General features: G+C 39.8%; 1 protein-coding gene across 1 annotated transcript; it reads left to right on the plus strand.

The window, feature by feature from the left end:
• The first annotated feature begins 385 nt into the window (after positions 1-385).
• On the plus strand, positions 386-13,924 carry NDUFA4 (NDUFA4 mitochondrial complex associated). The gene is made up of 4 exons (XM_053691259.1): positions 386-541; positions 1,395-1,483; positions 12,166-12,226; positions 13,688-13,924. Exons 1-4 carry the CDS (start codon positions 500-502, stop codon positions 13,742-13,744), a joined length of 249 nt encoding a protein of 82 aa, XP_053547234.1. The 5' UTR covers positions 386-499; the 3' UTR covers positions 13,745-13,924.
• The last annotated feature ends 3,143 nt before the right edge of the window (positions 13,925-17,067 follow it).

Genomic DNA, 17,067 nt, shown 5'->3' on the forward strand with positions numbered 1-17,067 from the left:
TGTTTAGTAAACATAATTTCTTTAAAAAAAAGTCACAGTATGCAAGAATACGATGATACATACACACGTTTTTCAGCACAAAACAGCTTAGCAGAAAATACTGTTTTACAATAACGCATGCGCATTCGTCTCACCAGACACTAACATTAAAATGTTACAAAAGTCAGTTGAGTGAAACAGCAAATATGATATCTAGACAGCACTCACAGTCAGAGCTACAGCTATTATTACCAAGCACATGACAAGGAAGCACTGGCAGTGGCACAAAAGGCCCTCTGGCTCCTCCTATCCTATTGCTGTCGTTAGCAAATCGCACTCAGGCACTTTACAGGACAGCTACATCTATCTGCAGGCGTAGCCCTACCAATACCACAATCAGGCAACTCCTAAGTCTGCCCTTCTAGGCCCCCGTGACGTATGTAAGGACTTTCGGGTTCGTTCTCTTGTGACATTGTCTTCTTCAAGTGTAGGAATCTGAGGGAAAGCTTGCGTCGTCACCATGCTGCGTACAATGCTCACCCACGCTAAGAAGCACCCCAGTGTGAGTATCCTGCCTGCTCCTCAACAGCTCTTCCCTTGTGCGTCATAGGTTAGCGGTCCCTTATATTATATTGGGGTTTTTTTAACGACCCTCAAGATGTCGGTCTGTTAATTACGTATTTATAGAGATTGTGAATACGGTCTCCTATCGCAACACTGACGTGAAAGCTGGCGTGTTTGTATGTGTATTTGTGTGTGTATATATATATATATATATATATATATATATATATATATATATATATATGCGCTGTGTGTGTGTTTCGCCAAAAGCTTTAGCACGGATTTCCTTAGTCTTCAACGTATCCTTTGTCTTCTAACTGACCTCTGTCACCGCCCACATAACCCCAGTCTGCTCAGCTCTGCACGTATCTCATGTCTTGTTCTGCGAGTTATTTACAGCTCTCACGTGTGGTTGAGGAAGTAGCTAGAAGAATAAAGTTGGTTGTATCGTATAGTGTGTATACTATATATCCACACACGCTCCTTTCCAACCTTCTGCCTATCCAGTTACTAGATATCACTGTTTATGCCCATCATTTTCTGTTAGAAGCTGACAGTTTACTGCATTGGTGTTGTGACTAGTCCTTTGAGTAAAGGTCACATTGGTTTATCACCATTCAGTACACAGTTTATTTTATTTGTATTAATGCACCTGCTCATTTCTATGTTGTGCAACTTCAGAACAGTGCTGAACCTAAAGGAGGGATGGTAATGTCTATAAAACTGTCAGATGGCTGCAACAAAGTTTGTCTAGTGGTTCAAACACAACATCTGGGAATGTACACTAGGGTAGGTTATTGAAACTTGTTTCATATAACAGAATTAATAGGTTTTAATTTTTTTTTCTCTAGTTAATCCCTTTGTTTGTGTTTGTTGGATTGGGTGGTGCTGGATCAATCGTATATGCTATGCGAGTGGCTCTGTTCAGTCCTGAAGTGAGGTGAGTAATAAAGAAAAGATGGTTGGACAGATCTTGTGTTAAAGCATAGTGTACTGTAACTATTCTTAAATGGTTCATAATAACTTGTTATACATGCTTTAGATTTAATCATGTGTTTAAAATGGCTGCTTTTGCTCATGAGAACCTGGCCTTGAAATGGACTGAGCCTGCAAAAAAAAGCATATCTCAGTCTATACAGAGACAGTATTTTGGTAATTGGTTTATAAACATTTTTATTTGAGGTGGTGGTGGTTTCAATGAACAAAGTCAACTATTTGAATTGACACAAACAAAATAAGCACTTTCCATTACCTGTACTACAATTATTTATTTGTAGAGCACTGCAAGATTCCGAAGTGTTGGGTATACAATGACAAGGATTTGTGATAAAAATACATAACATACTAAACCAATCTAGTACGGGGGGCTCCGGAGAGCTCAGCCTACAGGTTAAGGGTGCAGACACATAAGGTTTGGGGTAGCTTGTCACATGTATTGTAGTTGCAGCAGTGACTCAGGCAGTTCAATAATTTTGGTTAGGATGAGAGGTGGAGAGATGGTAAGCCTCTGAATAGGTATGTTTTCAAGGAGCGTCTGAAGCTATACAAGGTTAAAGCGGGGTAGAGTTCCAGAGGACAGGAGCAGCACGTGAAGTCTTGGAGGTGGGAGTTGGATGTAGATAACAGGAGTGGAGAGATGTAGGTCAGAGGTTGATCGAAGAGGATGGATGGGGAATATTTGGAGATGAGAGGAAATATAGTTGGGAGCTGGACTGTTGAGTGGTTTGTAAGTTAGGGTTAATGCTTTAAATTGTTTTCTTGAGTGTATAGAGAGCCAGTGTAGACACTGGCAGAGCAGCTGATTTAGTTTGGGGACTTAGGTGGATGAGTCTAGCTGAAGCAGATTGGAGGGAGGAGAGGCAGTGTTTTAGAAGACTTGTTAGAAATAAATTGCAATAATCAATGTGTAACAAAACGAGGGAATGAATTTGTATAGTCTTATTTTTTTGTTAAATAAGCAAATAGTAGATTAAAATGTAACACTTTATATTGAAAAAATGATGTGAAACAGACACAACAGTAAACTAAAGTTGGGTTGTACGATGGTGTATGTCACAACCAATCAACTTTAATTTCATTTTTTTCAGGCATAACACAAGTTAAAAACAGATTAAGAATAGGGCCAGGTGGCTGGGGGGGGGGGGTGAATAGTAATGCTTTCAACAAGAGTAGGTTTAACACAAACATTAAAGGGACATTAAACACTTTGAGATGGTAATAATGATAAATTGTATATAATAAAACAACTCTGCAATATATTTTCATTATTTATTTTGTCCTCTTTGCCTGCAATTCCATTCTGAAATTGTGAGCTTTTCAGTTCCAGTTAGAAATGGAAGCACAGAACACTGTTAAATCCAGCACAACCGTTGGCTGCACACTCTAGTGACCTATTTATAACGATCCCTAATTGGCCACAGCAGAGAACACAAGTTACAACATGGCAGCTTCCAGTGTTTTATAGACACTAAAACTTTTACTTATTTTGTCACTTTTTAAACAACTAATGAAACTTTAAAAAATACATCTACATGTTAGTCATGGACTAATATTTTCTTTGAATGCATCATTCTATCTAACGTGTATTTAGTGTTTAATGTCCCTTTAAGCACAGGCACTCCTATGCGCTCAAAGGCGTCCTGCCTGCTAGCTTCGTGGGGGTTACCCAGCCAGCTGATTTCTGACTATCCCTATCTCTTATATTTACAGCACTTCACACAGGGCTTCAACATAATTAAACTAGTTATTCAGCATGAAACATAGTCATGTATCCATTAATCTAAAGTTACAAACTCATAGCCTCCATGTATACACCACACTTATTCAGACACATGTTGCCCCTTAGCCCCACCGACTCATTTCATCACTATAGAACGTCACTTTGTCAGGGTATTAGGACCCTGTTCCATGCTAGTATAATTGTGTTGAAGCCCTGTGTGAAATGCTGTGAATATTAGATAGGGACTTGTCAGGAATCGGCTGGCTGGGTAACCCCCATGAAGCTTGCAGACAGGACGCCTTTGAGTGAATAGGAGTGCCTGTGCTGAATGTTTGAAGCATGTTAACCCTACTCTCGTTGAAAGCACTACTATTCACCTCACACCCCTTGACCCCCTGGCCCTAATTTGTCTTTAAATTTGTGTTGGACCTAAAACAATTAAATTTAAGAGGATTGGTTGTGACATACACCATCCTAGAACCCAACTTTAGTTTGTCTGTTTCACTTTTTTTTTTTTTCTCAAAGTGTTGCGCTTTAATCTATTTGTGTATATCTATTAGGGCTGCAACTTACGATTATTTTTATAATCGATTAATCGGCCGATTATTTTTTCGATTAATCGGAATCAAATTAAAATGTTTTTTCCTAATATTTAAAATAAAATCGAAGCGGTTTTGCTTGCAGCAGAGAAGACTCTTAGTTGGTGTTGAGATGCATAAGTAGGGTTTTACCAATTTCACCAAGGTGGGATTATTTATCTTTGCTAGCTCCACAAATGCAAGTGGCCTCTTAACAAAGTAAGCCTGGACTTCATTCTAACCTAAAAATATCTTGTGTGTATGTCTATCATCTATCTACACACCCTTGTTAAAATGTCATGTTTCTGTGATGTAAAAAAATGAGACAAAGATAAATCATTTCAGAACTTTTTCCACCTTTAATATGACCTATAAACTGTACAACTGAATTTAAAACCAAACTGAAATCTTTTAGGTAAAGGGAAATAAAAATACCATAAAATAATATGGTTGCATAAGTGAACACCCTTTAACTAATACTTTATTGAAACACCTTTTTGATTTCTCTTGCAAGGTGTATCCAGTCCACGGATTCATCATTACTTGTGACATTCTCATTCCCTACAGGAAGTGGCAAAGAGCACACAGCAGAGCTGTCCATATAGCTCCCCCTCTAGCTCCACCCCCCAGTCATTCTCTTTGCCGGCTCTAGCAGTAGGGTCTCTCCACGGGAGGGTTAAGTGAATGTGGTGTTAGATTTGTAGTTTTATATCTTAAATCAAGTTTATTTTTAAATGGTACCGGTTTGTACTATTTACTCTCTGGCAGAAAAGTGATGACTAATTCTGCTGAGAGGAAAACTATTTTAGCATGTTGTAACTAAAATCCACTGCTGTTCGCACACAGGACTGAGTACCAGAAAACTTCAGTTGGGGGGAACAGTTTGCAGGCTTAACTGCATTAAGGTATGTTCAGTCATCTATTTTTTTTTTTTTTTTTTTTCTAGTCAAGACTCAGATAATGCTAGAAGACTGACAAGAATCCCCATGTGGGAAGGGTAAGCCATGTTCTGAGACTCAGTATAGAATTGAAGGCTTACTTAACAGGGCTCTATAGGCTGGTGGACACTGTTGCAGGGCAATCTATTATTTAATTTAACAAATACTCGTTGTAGACACTTTTAAACACTTTTGGTGTGTTTATTACTGGGTTTTTTTCCACATGGCATAATTTTAGTCACCTAATATGGGATTTTGAAGGCCTCACAACTCTGGAGTGGGAGGGGGCCTAATTTTGAGCCTCAGTTGCGCAGTTCATTTTTAACAGACAGTTCATGCTGCTTCACATGGAGGGTCCAGAGACTGTTTGAGGACTTCAAGGAAGCTGTTTTCCCCAAATCTAATCCCTAAGGGCAGGTAGGGCCACAGCAGGCTGCTGTGGCAAGGTGCTGTAGTTTGTTAACCGGTTGTGGGCTTTAGACTGCTCCGGTTTGGGCATTAAGGGGTTAATTGGGCTGAAACTTGTTGTGCAATCATATCTAAGCATTATGCACATACTGTGAAAATTTCAAAAGGATTGGTACATTTTTCACTCATTTGTAAAATTGTGTGCGCTTTTTATTGCTTAAAGGCACAGTACCGTTTTCTAATTGTGATTTTTTTTTACTTGATTAAAGTGTTTTCCAAGCCTGCTTGCATATAATACTAATCTGTTAAACATGTCTGACACTAAGGAAAAGCCTTGCTCTATGTGTTCAGTAGCCATGGTGGAACCCCCTCTCAAAATGTGTCCCAAGTGCTCTAATGTGTCTCTACACTTTAAAGATCATATTGTGTCACTTAAAAATGTAGCCCTAGATGATTCTATGACGAAAGGTAATGAGGATAGTCCGCCTTCCTCTCCCCATCTGTCATCACCAGTTACGCCCGCTCAAGCGATACCTAGTGCATTGGCACCTATTACATTGCAACAACTAGCGACAGTCATGGATAATTCCCTTGCGGCCTTTCTATCCAAACTGCCAGTTTTTCCTACAAAGCGCGATAGCTCTGTTTTAAGAACAGATTATGAGCAGTCGGAAGCTTTGGGAGGTTTATCTGATGTACCCTCACAACACTCTGAAGTAGGGGCGAGGGATTTGATGTCTGAGGGAGAAATTTCTGACTCGGGAAAGGTTTCTCAGAAGGCAGAATCAGATTCACTAGCGTTTAAATTTAATTTGGAACACCTCCGCGTAGTGCTTAGGGAGGTTTTATCCACTCTGGATGATTGTGACCCTATGGTGGTTCCAGAGAAATTGTGTAAGATGGACAAATACCTAGAAGTCCCTGTATACACTGATGCTTTTCCGATCCCTAAGAGGGTGTCGGATATTTCTAGGGAGTGGGAGAGACCAGGTGTTTTTGTTCCCCCTCTATCTTTAAGAAAATGTTCCCCATAACTGACCCCAGGCGGGACTCGTGGCAGACGGTCCCTAAGGTAGAGGGGGCAGTTTCTACACTGGCCAAGCGCACAACCATTCCAATCGAAGACAGTTGTGCCTTCAAAGATCCTATGGATAAAAAGTTAGAAGGTTTACTAAAAGTATTTGTTCAACAGAGTTTCCTTCTCCAACCTATTGCCTGCATTATTCCTGTAACTACTGCAGCGGCTTTCTGATTTGAGGCGCTGGAGGAGTCTCTCCAGAGGGAGACCTCATATGACGAAGTCATGGATAGAATTAATGCTCTAAAACTGGCTAATTCTTTTATCACAGATGCCGCTTTGCAATTAGCTAAGTTAGCGGCAAAAAATTCAGGTTTCGCCATTGTGGCGCGCAGAGCACTCTGGCTCAAGTGTCATCAAAATTACTAAATATCCCTTTCAAGGGAAAGACCCTTTTCGGGCCTGAGTTGAAAGATTATTTCAGATATCACCGGAGGAAAGGGCCATGCTCTCCCGCAGGATAGGCCCTTCAAGGCTAAAAACAAAGCTAATTTTCGTTCCTTTCGGAGCGGTCCTGTTTCAACCTTTACAGCTGCAAAGCAAGAGGGTAACGCTTCACAGCCCAAGGCAACCTGGAAGCCTTTGCAGGGCTGGAACAAGGGTAAACAGGCCAAGAAGCCTGCAGCTGCTACTAAGACAGCATGAAGGGGTAGCCCCCGATCCGGGACCGGATCTGGTAGGGGGCAGACTGTCTGCGCTCAGGCTTGGGCAAGAGATGTTCACGATCACTGGGCATTAGAGATTGTTACTCAGGGATATCTTCTAGAATTCAAGGACTCCCCTCCAAGGGGAAGGTTCCACATTTCTCGTCTGTCTACAGACCAGATAAAGAAAGTGGCGTTCTTACGCTGTGTAGATCTACTCACGATGGGAGTGATTTATCCAGTTCCTATTGCAGAGCAAGGACTGGGCTTTTACTCAAACCTATTTGTGGTTCCCAAAAAGGAAGGAACTTTCAGACCGATCCTGGATTTAAAAATTCTAAACAAATTCCTCAGTTCCATCATTCAAGATGGAGACCATTTGAACAATCTTACCAATGATCCAGGAAGGTCAATATATGACTACCGTGGATCTAAAGGATGCGTACCTACATATTCCTATCCACAAAGATCACCAGTTCCTAAGGTTCGCTTTTCTGGACAAGCATTACCAGTTTGTGGCTCTTCCTTTCGGTTTGGCCACTGCTCCCAGAATTTTCACAAGGGTGCTAGGGTCCCTTCTGGCGGTACTAAGACCACGGGGCATTGCAGTAGCACCTTATCTGGACGACATCTTAATACAGGTGTCGTCCTTTCCCAGAGCCAAGGCTCACACGGAGATTGTACTGGCCTTTCTAAGGTCTCACGGGTGGAAGGTGAACATCGAAAAGAGTCCTCTGTCCCCGCTCACAAGGGTTCCCTTCCTGGGAACACTAATAGACTCGGTAGAAATGAAAATATTTCTGACGGAGGTCAGAAAAGTAAAGCTTTACTACTTGCCGAGTTCTTCATTCCATTCCTCGGCCATCTGTAGCTCAGTGCATGGAGGTAATCGGATTAATGGTAGCGGCAATGGACGTAGTCCCTTCTGCTTGAATACATCTCAGACCACTGCAACTGTGCATGCTCAAACAGTGGAATGGGGATTATGCAGATTTGTCTCCTCAAATACACCTGGACCAGGGAACCAGAGATTCTCTTCTCTGGTGGTTGTCTCAGGGAATATGCTTCCGCAGACCAGAGTGGATCATTGTAACGACCGACGCCAGTCTGTTAGGCTGGGGTGCGGTCTGGGACTCCCTGAAAGCTCAAGGCTTATGGTCTCGGGAAGAGTCTCTTCTCCCGATAAACATTTTGGAACAGAGCGATATTCAATGCGCTTCAGGCATGGCCTCAACTAGTTGTGGCCAAATTCATCAGATTTCAGTCGGAAAACATCACGACTGTAGCGTACATCAATCATCAGGGGGGAACAAAGAGTTCCCTAGCGATGAAGGAAGTAACCAAAATAATCAGGTGGGCGGAGGATCACTCCTGCCATCTATCAGCAATTCACATCCCAGGAGTAGACAACTGGGAGGCGGATTTTCTGAGTCACTTTTCACCCCGGGGGAGTGGGAACTCCACCTGGAGGTTTTTGCTCAGCTGACCCAGCTATGGGGCATTCCAGAATTGGATCTGATGGCGTCCCGTCAGATCTCCAAACTCCCTCTCTACGGATCCGGGTCCAGATGCTCTAACAGCGCCTTGGTCCTTCAATCTGGCTTATGTCTTTCCACTGTTTCCTCTTCTCCCTCGTCTGGTCGCCAGAATCAAACAGGAGAAGGCTTCAGTAATTCTGATAGCGCCTGCGTGGCCACGCAGGACTTGGTATGCAGACCTAGTGGACATGTCATCTGTCTTTCCATGGACACTGCCAACGAGGCAGGATCTTCTAATACAGGGTCCATTCAAGCATCCAAAGTTTCTCTGCGGCTGACTGCTTGGAGTTTGAACACTTAATTCTATCAAAGCGTGGGTTCTCTGAATCAGTTATAGATACCCTGATCCAGGCTAGAAAGCCTGTCACCAGGAAAATTTACCATAAGATATGGCGGAAGTATCTTTGTTGGTGTGAATCCAAGGGTTACTCGTGGAGTAAGATTAGGATTCCCAGGATATTGTCTTTTCTCCAAGAAGGATTGGAGAAAGGTTTGTCAGCTAGTTCATTAAAGGGACAGATATCTGCTCTGTCTATCCTTTTACACAAGCGTCTGGCAGAGGTACCAGACATTCAAGCTTTAGTCAGAATCAAGCCTGTCTATAAACCTGTGGCTCCTCCATGGAGTCTAAATTTAGTTCTTTCAGTTCTTCAAGGGGTTCAGTTTGAACCTCTACATTCCATAGATATTAAGTTATTATCTTGGAAAGTTTTGTTTTTGGTTGCTATATCTTCTGCTCGAAGAGTTTCAGAATTGTCTGCTTTGCAGTGTAATTCACCCTGCAAAGTGTTCCATGCAGATAAGGTAGTTTTGCGTACCAAACCTGGTTTCCTTCCTAAAGTGGTTTCTAATAAGAATATTAACCAGGAAATCATTGTTCCCTCTGTGTCCTAATCCATCTTCAAAGAAGGAACGGCTATTACACAATCTTGACGTGTTTCGTGCTTTAAAATTCTATTTACAAGCAACTAAAGATTTCAGACAAACATCATCCTTGTTTGTCTATTCTGGTAAGAGGAGAGGTCAGAAAGCGACTGCTACCTCTTTCCTTCTGGCTGAAAAGCATCATCAGATTGGCTTATGAGACTGCTGGCCAGCAGCCTCCTGAACAAATTACCGCTCATTCTAACAGAGCTGTGGCTTCCACATGGGCTTTCAAGACTGAGGCTTCAGTTGAACAGATTTGTAAGGCAGCGACTTGGTCTTCACTGCATACTTTTGCTTCTTCGGAGGCTATTTTTGGGAGACAGGTTTTGCAAGCAGTGGTGCCTTCCGTTTAGGGTACCTGTCTTGTTCCCTCCCTTCATCCGTGTCCTAAAGCTTTGGTATTGGTATCCCACAAGTAAGGATGAATCCGTGGACTCGATACACCTTGCAAGAGAAAACAGAATTTATGCTTACCTGATAAATTACTTTCTCTTGCGGTGTATCCAGTCCACTGCCCGCCCTGGCAATTAAGTCAGGTTAAATTTTTTTGTTTAAACTAGTCACCACTGCATCCTATGGTTTCTCCTTTTCTCCTAACCTTTGGTTGAATGACTGGGGGGTGGAGCTAGAGGGGGAGCTATATGGATATGTGCTCTTTGCCACTTCCTGTAGGGAATGAGAATATCCCACAAGTAAGGATGAATCCGTGGACTGGATACACCGCAAGAGAGAGTAATTTATCAGGTAAGCATAAATTCTGTTTTTAATACAGCACTCAGTCTTTTTGGGTTTGAGTTTCAGCATGGCACATCTTGACTTGGCAAGATTTGCCCACTCTTCTTTGCAAAAACACTCTAAATCTGTCAGAATGTGAGGGTATCTCCTGTGCACAGCCCTCTTCAGATCACCCCACAGATTATAAATTGGATTCAGGTCTGTGCTCTGGCTGGGCCATCCCAAAACTTCTTCTGGTGAAGCCATTCCTTTGTTGATTTGGATGTATGCTTTGGGTCGTTGTCATGCTGAAAGATGAAGTTCCTCTTCATGTTCAACTTTCTAGCAGAAGCCTGAAGGTTTTTGTGCCAACATCGTCTGGTATTTTGAACTGTTCATTATTCCCTCTACCTTGACTAAAGCCCCAGTTCCAGCTGAAGAAAAACAGCCCCAAAGCATAATGCAGACACCACCATGCTTCACTGTGGGTATGGTGATATTCAGTGTTTTTGCGCCAAACATATCTTGGAATTATGGCCAAAAAGTTCAACTTTGGTTTTATCAGACCAGAACACCTTTTGCAACATGCTTTTGGGAGACTTCAGATGTGTTTTTGCAATATTTAGCCGGGTTTGGATTTTTTTTTTTTTGTGTGTGTAAGAAGTCTTCCGCCTTGCCACTCTACCCCATAGCCCAGACATATGAAGAATACAGGTGATTGTCACATGTACCACACAGCCAGTACTTGCCAGATATTCCTGCAGCTCATTTAATGTTGCTGTAGGCCTCTTGGCAGCCTCCCAGACCAGTTTTCTTCTTGTCTTTTCGTCAAATATGGAGGGACATCCAGTTCTTGGTAATGTCACTGTTGCACCATATTTTCTTCACTTGATAACAGTCTTCACTGTTCCATGGTATATCTAATGCCTTGGAAATTCTTTTGTACCCTTCTACTGACTGTTACTTTTAACAATGAGAGATCCCTCTGATGCTTTAGAAGCTCTCTGCGGACCATGGCTTTTGCTGTAGGATGCGACTAACAAAATGTCAGGAAAGACCTACTAGAACAGCTGAACTTTATTTGGGGTTAATCAGAGGCACTTTAAATGACAGGTGTGTACTGACTCCTATTTAACATGATTTTGAATGTGATTGCTTAATTCTGAACACGGCTACATCCCCAGTTATAAAAGGGTGTTCACATTTATGCAATTATATTAGTTTTTTTATTTCCCTTTACCTAAAAGATTTCAGTTTGTTTTTCAATTGAGTTGTACAGTTAGTTTATAGGTCACATTAAAGGTGGAAAAAGTTCTGAAATGATTTGTCTCTTTTACATCACAAACCTGACATTTTTAAAGGGTGTGTAGACTTTTTATATCCTGTGTATACATACATACCCTTGCATATTTATCTATACAGTACCTAAAATCAGCAATAGCAAGCAATCCGCTAATTGTGCACACAGATAATAGTGCAAATCAATTAAAATAACTCCCTTCAATCTAGGGCTAGGTGTAAATAACAAGCTGTGCACTATCATGCAAAGCATAGTCCCAAATCACCGGATTTAATATAAACAATCCAAATGACTGCTATTTCTGGGTTGCACATAAGCCAGGAGTATTTGTAAAACTTAAAAAAAAAAAAAAAATTTTGTCCATAAAGTAAATGTCTGTAGACTTCCTTTAGGCTAAGGACATAACCATAAAACACAATACCATGTGCAGGAGCTCATTGGAGTGAAGCAGCTGGTGCTGTGTGCAAACCAACTAATCTCTTATGAGATGCGTTGACTACTATTTTCATAATCAATTATGGATTAGTTGTTGCAGCTCTAATCTATATTTATCTCTACACTGGGCTAGAAACCCCAAAACCCTTATCCTAATACTGTGTGTGCTTTTAAATAAGGGACAAATTCTGGAAATGTTGTGTAGTTATGCTGCTGGTATAACAAGTCTGACACAATAAGGACATTTTTAAAGTACTGTCCCTTTAAATGGACAGGCTTATTACATTTAACTCTGGCATCTGTATATGCCTTGGTATTACTGACTGCATTGTTTCTTTTTAAGCTGGGATAAGAAGAATAACCCTGACCCCTGGAACAAGAATGGTCCTAACTACCAATACAAGGTAAGGTATTTAAATATATGTGTACATCTGTTTCTTAGTTAATACGTTTACAAATTGGTGTGTAAACATTCTGTTGGTCTTTATATTTTTGCAATACAAAGGTTACCAGCCCAATATGGGGGTGAGGGTAAGCTTAGGGCATTGTTAGTGTACAAGCAAATTATCAAAGGCCTGGATAAGTTTCTTGACACCTAAGTTGCAGCCAGCATTTGTCTAAAGCAGGGTTCAACAAATCCAGAGAACCTAAAAATGTTACCCCAGATTCTAGTTTTCTCCTCACAATAGGAAAGCTTTTTTTGTAAAGCTTAAAGGGACAGTCTACCTAAATTTATTTATAAAGACTTTATTACCCTTTCCCCAGTTTTTAATAACACTGTATTAAAGGTACAGGAAACCCCAAAAATTGTTTTGGTTCTAATAAATCTAAAATTAACAGAAGAAAATTGGAAACATTTTTTTTCTTAAAGACATACTCTATCTGAGTCATGGAAACGTTTTTTTTTTAATTTTGACTTTCCTATCCCTTTAATATACTATTTACTTTTTTATTATTTTTTTATTACCTTGTATCTAAAGCTCTGTAGACTGCACCTTATCTCAGTACTATTTACAAACTTGCGTTTTAGCCAATTGCTGCATCATAAATAACTCAAAGATCGAACAATGTTTATATGGCACACATGGACTTTCACTGTATCGCTGTACGGAGGTGTACAGTCTATAGTTTAGAGATTATATAAGAACTGTCCCTTAACATGCTCAGATTCAACAGGGGGGAATATTGTCGAAACTACAACCTAATCAAATGGACTGAACTTTTAGGCGCTGCAGACCTCATAGCTTCTCAACACAATCTTCCTTGTCTTATCTCTATAAACGGCATAATAAAAAATGATAGCAAACAATGGAAAATTAACATTTTAGTACAGTATCTGATTTATTGCTAAAACACTATGTATATATTTCCTATGGGGATAACTATTTACAGTACATTGTCACTTTGTTTCCAGCGATGTGTTATAACAGCAGCAAAGTATAAAATGTGAGAAATTTAAGCTGGAATCTGGTTTTGCTCTTTGAGACCTATAGTCATTAAAAAGACTGAGCTTGCAGGGAAATGATCTTAACACTTTCTATACACACAAATGCTTCCTTATCAGTCTTTACTGAAGACTAATAGTTAATTAAAAAAAAAAAAATTGATTACTTCTCCCCCTTCCCATCGAGTATTCTATCTGTTTACATAAGTATTTGCAGTTTCAGAATGGGTGGGGATACCACAGGGGAAAAAAGCTATTTCAAATACCAAAAAAGGCACAAGGAGCTACTAAAAAAAGTAAAATGGGATATTTAACACTCAAAGGGAGAAAAATCCCAGTCTTAAATTAAATGATAATGGCTAAAGGGACAATGCTCCATAAGGCAGTGCCAAAATATAAATTTAACTTTTTTTTTTTTCAGTTTTATAATGAAACTATTGACTACAAGAATCTGAAGAAAGAAGGACCTGACTACTAGATCAATCTCCTCTGCTGGAAGTTAATGATTCTGTACAGTCTGCCTGGATTTTTTTTTTTCATTTTCTACAGCTTAATTGTCTACGAATGTAAATGTTTCCTCCTATTTAATCAGAAAGGCATGTTTGTTTACCCAGCTCTGTAGTTGGGCCTAATAAAACTAAACAAGGTCTGATACTAATTACCTGTGGTGTGTGTTTTTTTTGTTTTGTTTTTTCCCCTGCTGAGTTACTGGCAGTCTGACCTGATGTGGTGCAGTCCCTCCCCACTTGTGAAAAAGTGACTGCTGATACATAGTTTTGTAAATCCTCTTTACTCTTTGCAGTAAATCTCCTGATTAGGTATATTTAAACTTGTCCACTTCTCTAAAATCACTCCTTTGTATACTGGACACACTATGTCTATAAATGTGATACTATAATCTCCTTATCATACTTGCTTATTTTATCTATAATAGACTTTTCCCAGATCATGTCAAAGAATTTCCTTAAAGGGACAGTATACACTTTCATATAACTGCATGTAATAGACACTACTATAAAGAATAAGATGCACAGATACTGATATAAAAATCCAGTATAAAACTGTTTAAAAACTTACTTAGAAGCAATCATTTTAGCTCTGTTGAAAAGGCAGTTGGAAAGCCCACTGCAAGTGGGAAATAAGACACTCCCCCCCCCCCCCTTCATTTGCATATGAAAAGACCCTTTACACAAACAGGAGCAAGCTGTAGAAGGTAGCTGACGGTATTCACAAAACGTTGGGGCTTGATTAGGAGTCTAAAAAAAGGGCAATATTTAAAAATAAGCCAAACTGTTTTGTGTTTTGTTTTTTTTAACTTTATGGGCTATATAAATCATCAACAAAACATTTATGCAAAGAAAAAATGAGTGTATAATGTCCCTTTAAAGGGACATTTAATTCAAAATTAAACTTGATTCAGATTATACAATTTACATCCAGTAACCTAATATGCACATTTTTTATATTTACACTTTGTCACCAGCTCCTACTGAGCATGTGCAAGAATTCAGAGAATATACATATACGCATTTGTTTTTAATCCAAAGTAAAAACAAACCGGATGTTTAACAGATTTTATTCTATGATTTAAAATTCAATGCTGTCGATCCTGTAGCGTTAAGTCCACACTTGGCATGCCGGTAGTGTCACAGGTCAGCTGACTTGTTTCAGCCAATGGCTGTACTTATAGACCCTCCTACTGTTTAGTTTCATTCTTAAAACCCAAACGTTGTTTCAATTAAGACTCCTTTCATCCTATCATCTCAAGGAACTTGTTTCATAATGCATTACAATGTACTCATTACCATTTCCAATAATGTTACACTTTTCCAATTTACAATCTCATACTCTGTATATTACGTCAAATTAAAAACTGTCTTAAGACAATATTTAGTCCATACAGAAATTCTTGGCTACCAAATGGTCTTTATTAGGGTGACATTCCCCAAAAAACAGCAGACGTTTCAGGTCACAGTGAACACTTAATCATGCATAGTAAAACTATTTTTAACTGGTGCTGTACTCAATTTCTTTGATTGGTATAAGACCATATTTATAAAATTTCACTTCTAAATGCTTACCTTGAACCTTTTATCGTCTGCATGTTGGAATATTCATTTTTATGGCACTAGGTATTTCAATATTATGTAGATACTGGATTCTCATTTTTACTAGAGTTGTGAAAAGTTTCCTTTCCTCTGTTTACCAATTTACTGACAACTTGTTTGATTGGCTTTCACATGATACACGAGTGGAAATAGACAGCACTTTGAAATGTGTAAAAAAAAAAAAAAAAAAAACTTATTTGAAGTTTAAGTGCTATTGCATTTGTTTATGCAAATCCACTGTATTTGCTGGTCCTTAAAGGGACATAATAATTTTTTTTTTTTCTTTGCATAAATGTTTTGTAGTTTATTTATATAGCCCATAACAAGATATTATATATATATATATATATAGCAGGTAGATTTGTTTAGGCTTGCGCTGTGCAAATATTTATTTTTGCTTTATATGTAGTTCCTCCTGGTGTATTTCTGAGCAGCTTAGTCTGGTGATTCCACTATCATCAAAATGGAAAGAGCAAGTATGGGTAGCAATTGGGGGTTCCAGACCTTAGCGCTTGCAGAAAGGGAGTAACATAAAGAAGGGGAATAGTTTTTGAAGCAGTTTGAATATACGGTTTCAAGTAAGGTGTGAAACTTTTTGGTGCTCACCTTTTTGCCTCAGTCTGTGTAGTATATGGAGTGTCTTAGCTTCTCCTCTAGAGTATGGTAGTTGTTTAGTTGCCACTGGTGATTAACATCTGTGTAGTACCCGTGGAAAAACTTCCTTTACAGGTGATATAATGCCCCAATTTGATAGGGCCAAAAAGAGACTTCCCCTCTTAGGGGTATGGTAGATGCCTTTCAAGCAGTAAATGAAACGATTGCTAATGGTAGATGTAAATAAAATGTCCTTTATTTTAGCACATAACAACCAGTGTCTGTGTTTCTGATTAAAAAGTACTTTCCGGATGATGAAGAGTTAAAAGTTTGTGCAAAACTTTGGGGTATTTTCCTTCCCAAATCGGCTGTGCAAAACTTTGGGGTACTTTCCTTCCCAAATAGGCTGTGATGGTTGATGCCTGAATTTATAAACAAACGTATTAGGTTCTTTAGTACTCCTTGCTGTTGTCTCCTTTTGTAAGGACTTGCAGTTCCGTTTTACAAGTAAGGACAATAACGATTGTCAAAGCTGCCGGTGTGGAATTAAAGATGGGTGAGGTGATTTTCAGCCTCCACAGGTCTTTTCTTCCTTCGGATGGCGTTGGATACACTTGTGCTTGACAAGTGATCAGAAGAGTTGCGGTCTCGCCGGACCGGAAATGTCATAAGTGGGCGTGCTCTTACGCATTTCGTGAAACTGTCTTCACTTCGTCAGAGGGTATGCCCACAGGTTCTTGGATGGTGCTATTTATAGTCAATAGTGTTTTGTTTATAAGAGTTGGCTGCAATGATATTAATTACAAAATCCTTGCTCATAAATTAAATGTTAAGTTTGTGATTCAGCTTTTGTTAGCAAATCGTCTGGACTGATACCATTTGCTTTCATTTTAGCAGTTTTTATTTGGGAATAACTTTTCTCCTACATTGGTGTATCCGGTCCACGGCTTCATCCTTACTTGTGGGATATTCTCAATCCCTACAGGAAGTGGCAAAGAGAGCACACAGCAGAGCTGTCCATATAGCTCCCCTCAGGCTCCGCCCCCCCAGTCATTCTCTTTGCCGCTCTAACTAGTAGCATCTCCACGGGGGTGGTAAA

The sequence above is a fragment of the Bombina bombina genome, chromosome 8 (genome assembly GCF_027579735.1).
Source record: "Bombina bombina isolate aBomBom1 chromosome 8, aBomBom1.pri, whole genome shotgun sequence".
Classification (NCBI taxonomy): domain Eukaryota; kingdom Metazoa; phylum Chordata; class Amphibia; order Anura; family Bombinatoridae; genus Bombina; species Bombina bombina.

Bases quoted from the DNA above. Each gene is read 5' to 3' on its own strand.
- NDUFA4 (XM_053691259.1), top strand. From the start codon at position 500: ATGCTGCGTACAATGCTCACCCACGCTAAGAAGCACCCCAGT. The intron at 1,484-12,165 runs GTGAGTAATAAA...TTTCTTTTTAAG, and splicing joins CTGTTCAGTCCTGAAGTGAG to CTGGGATAAGAAGAATAACC. The intron at 12,227-13,687 runs GTAAGGTATTTA...TTTTTTTTTCAG, and splicing joins GTCCTAACTACCAATACAAG to TTTTATAATGAAACTATTGA.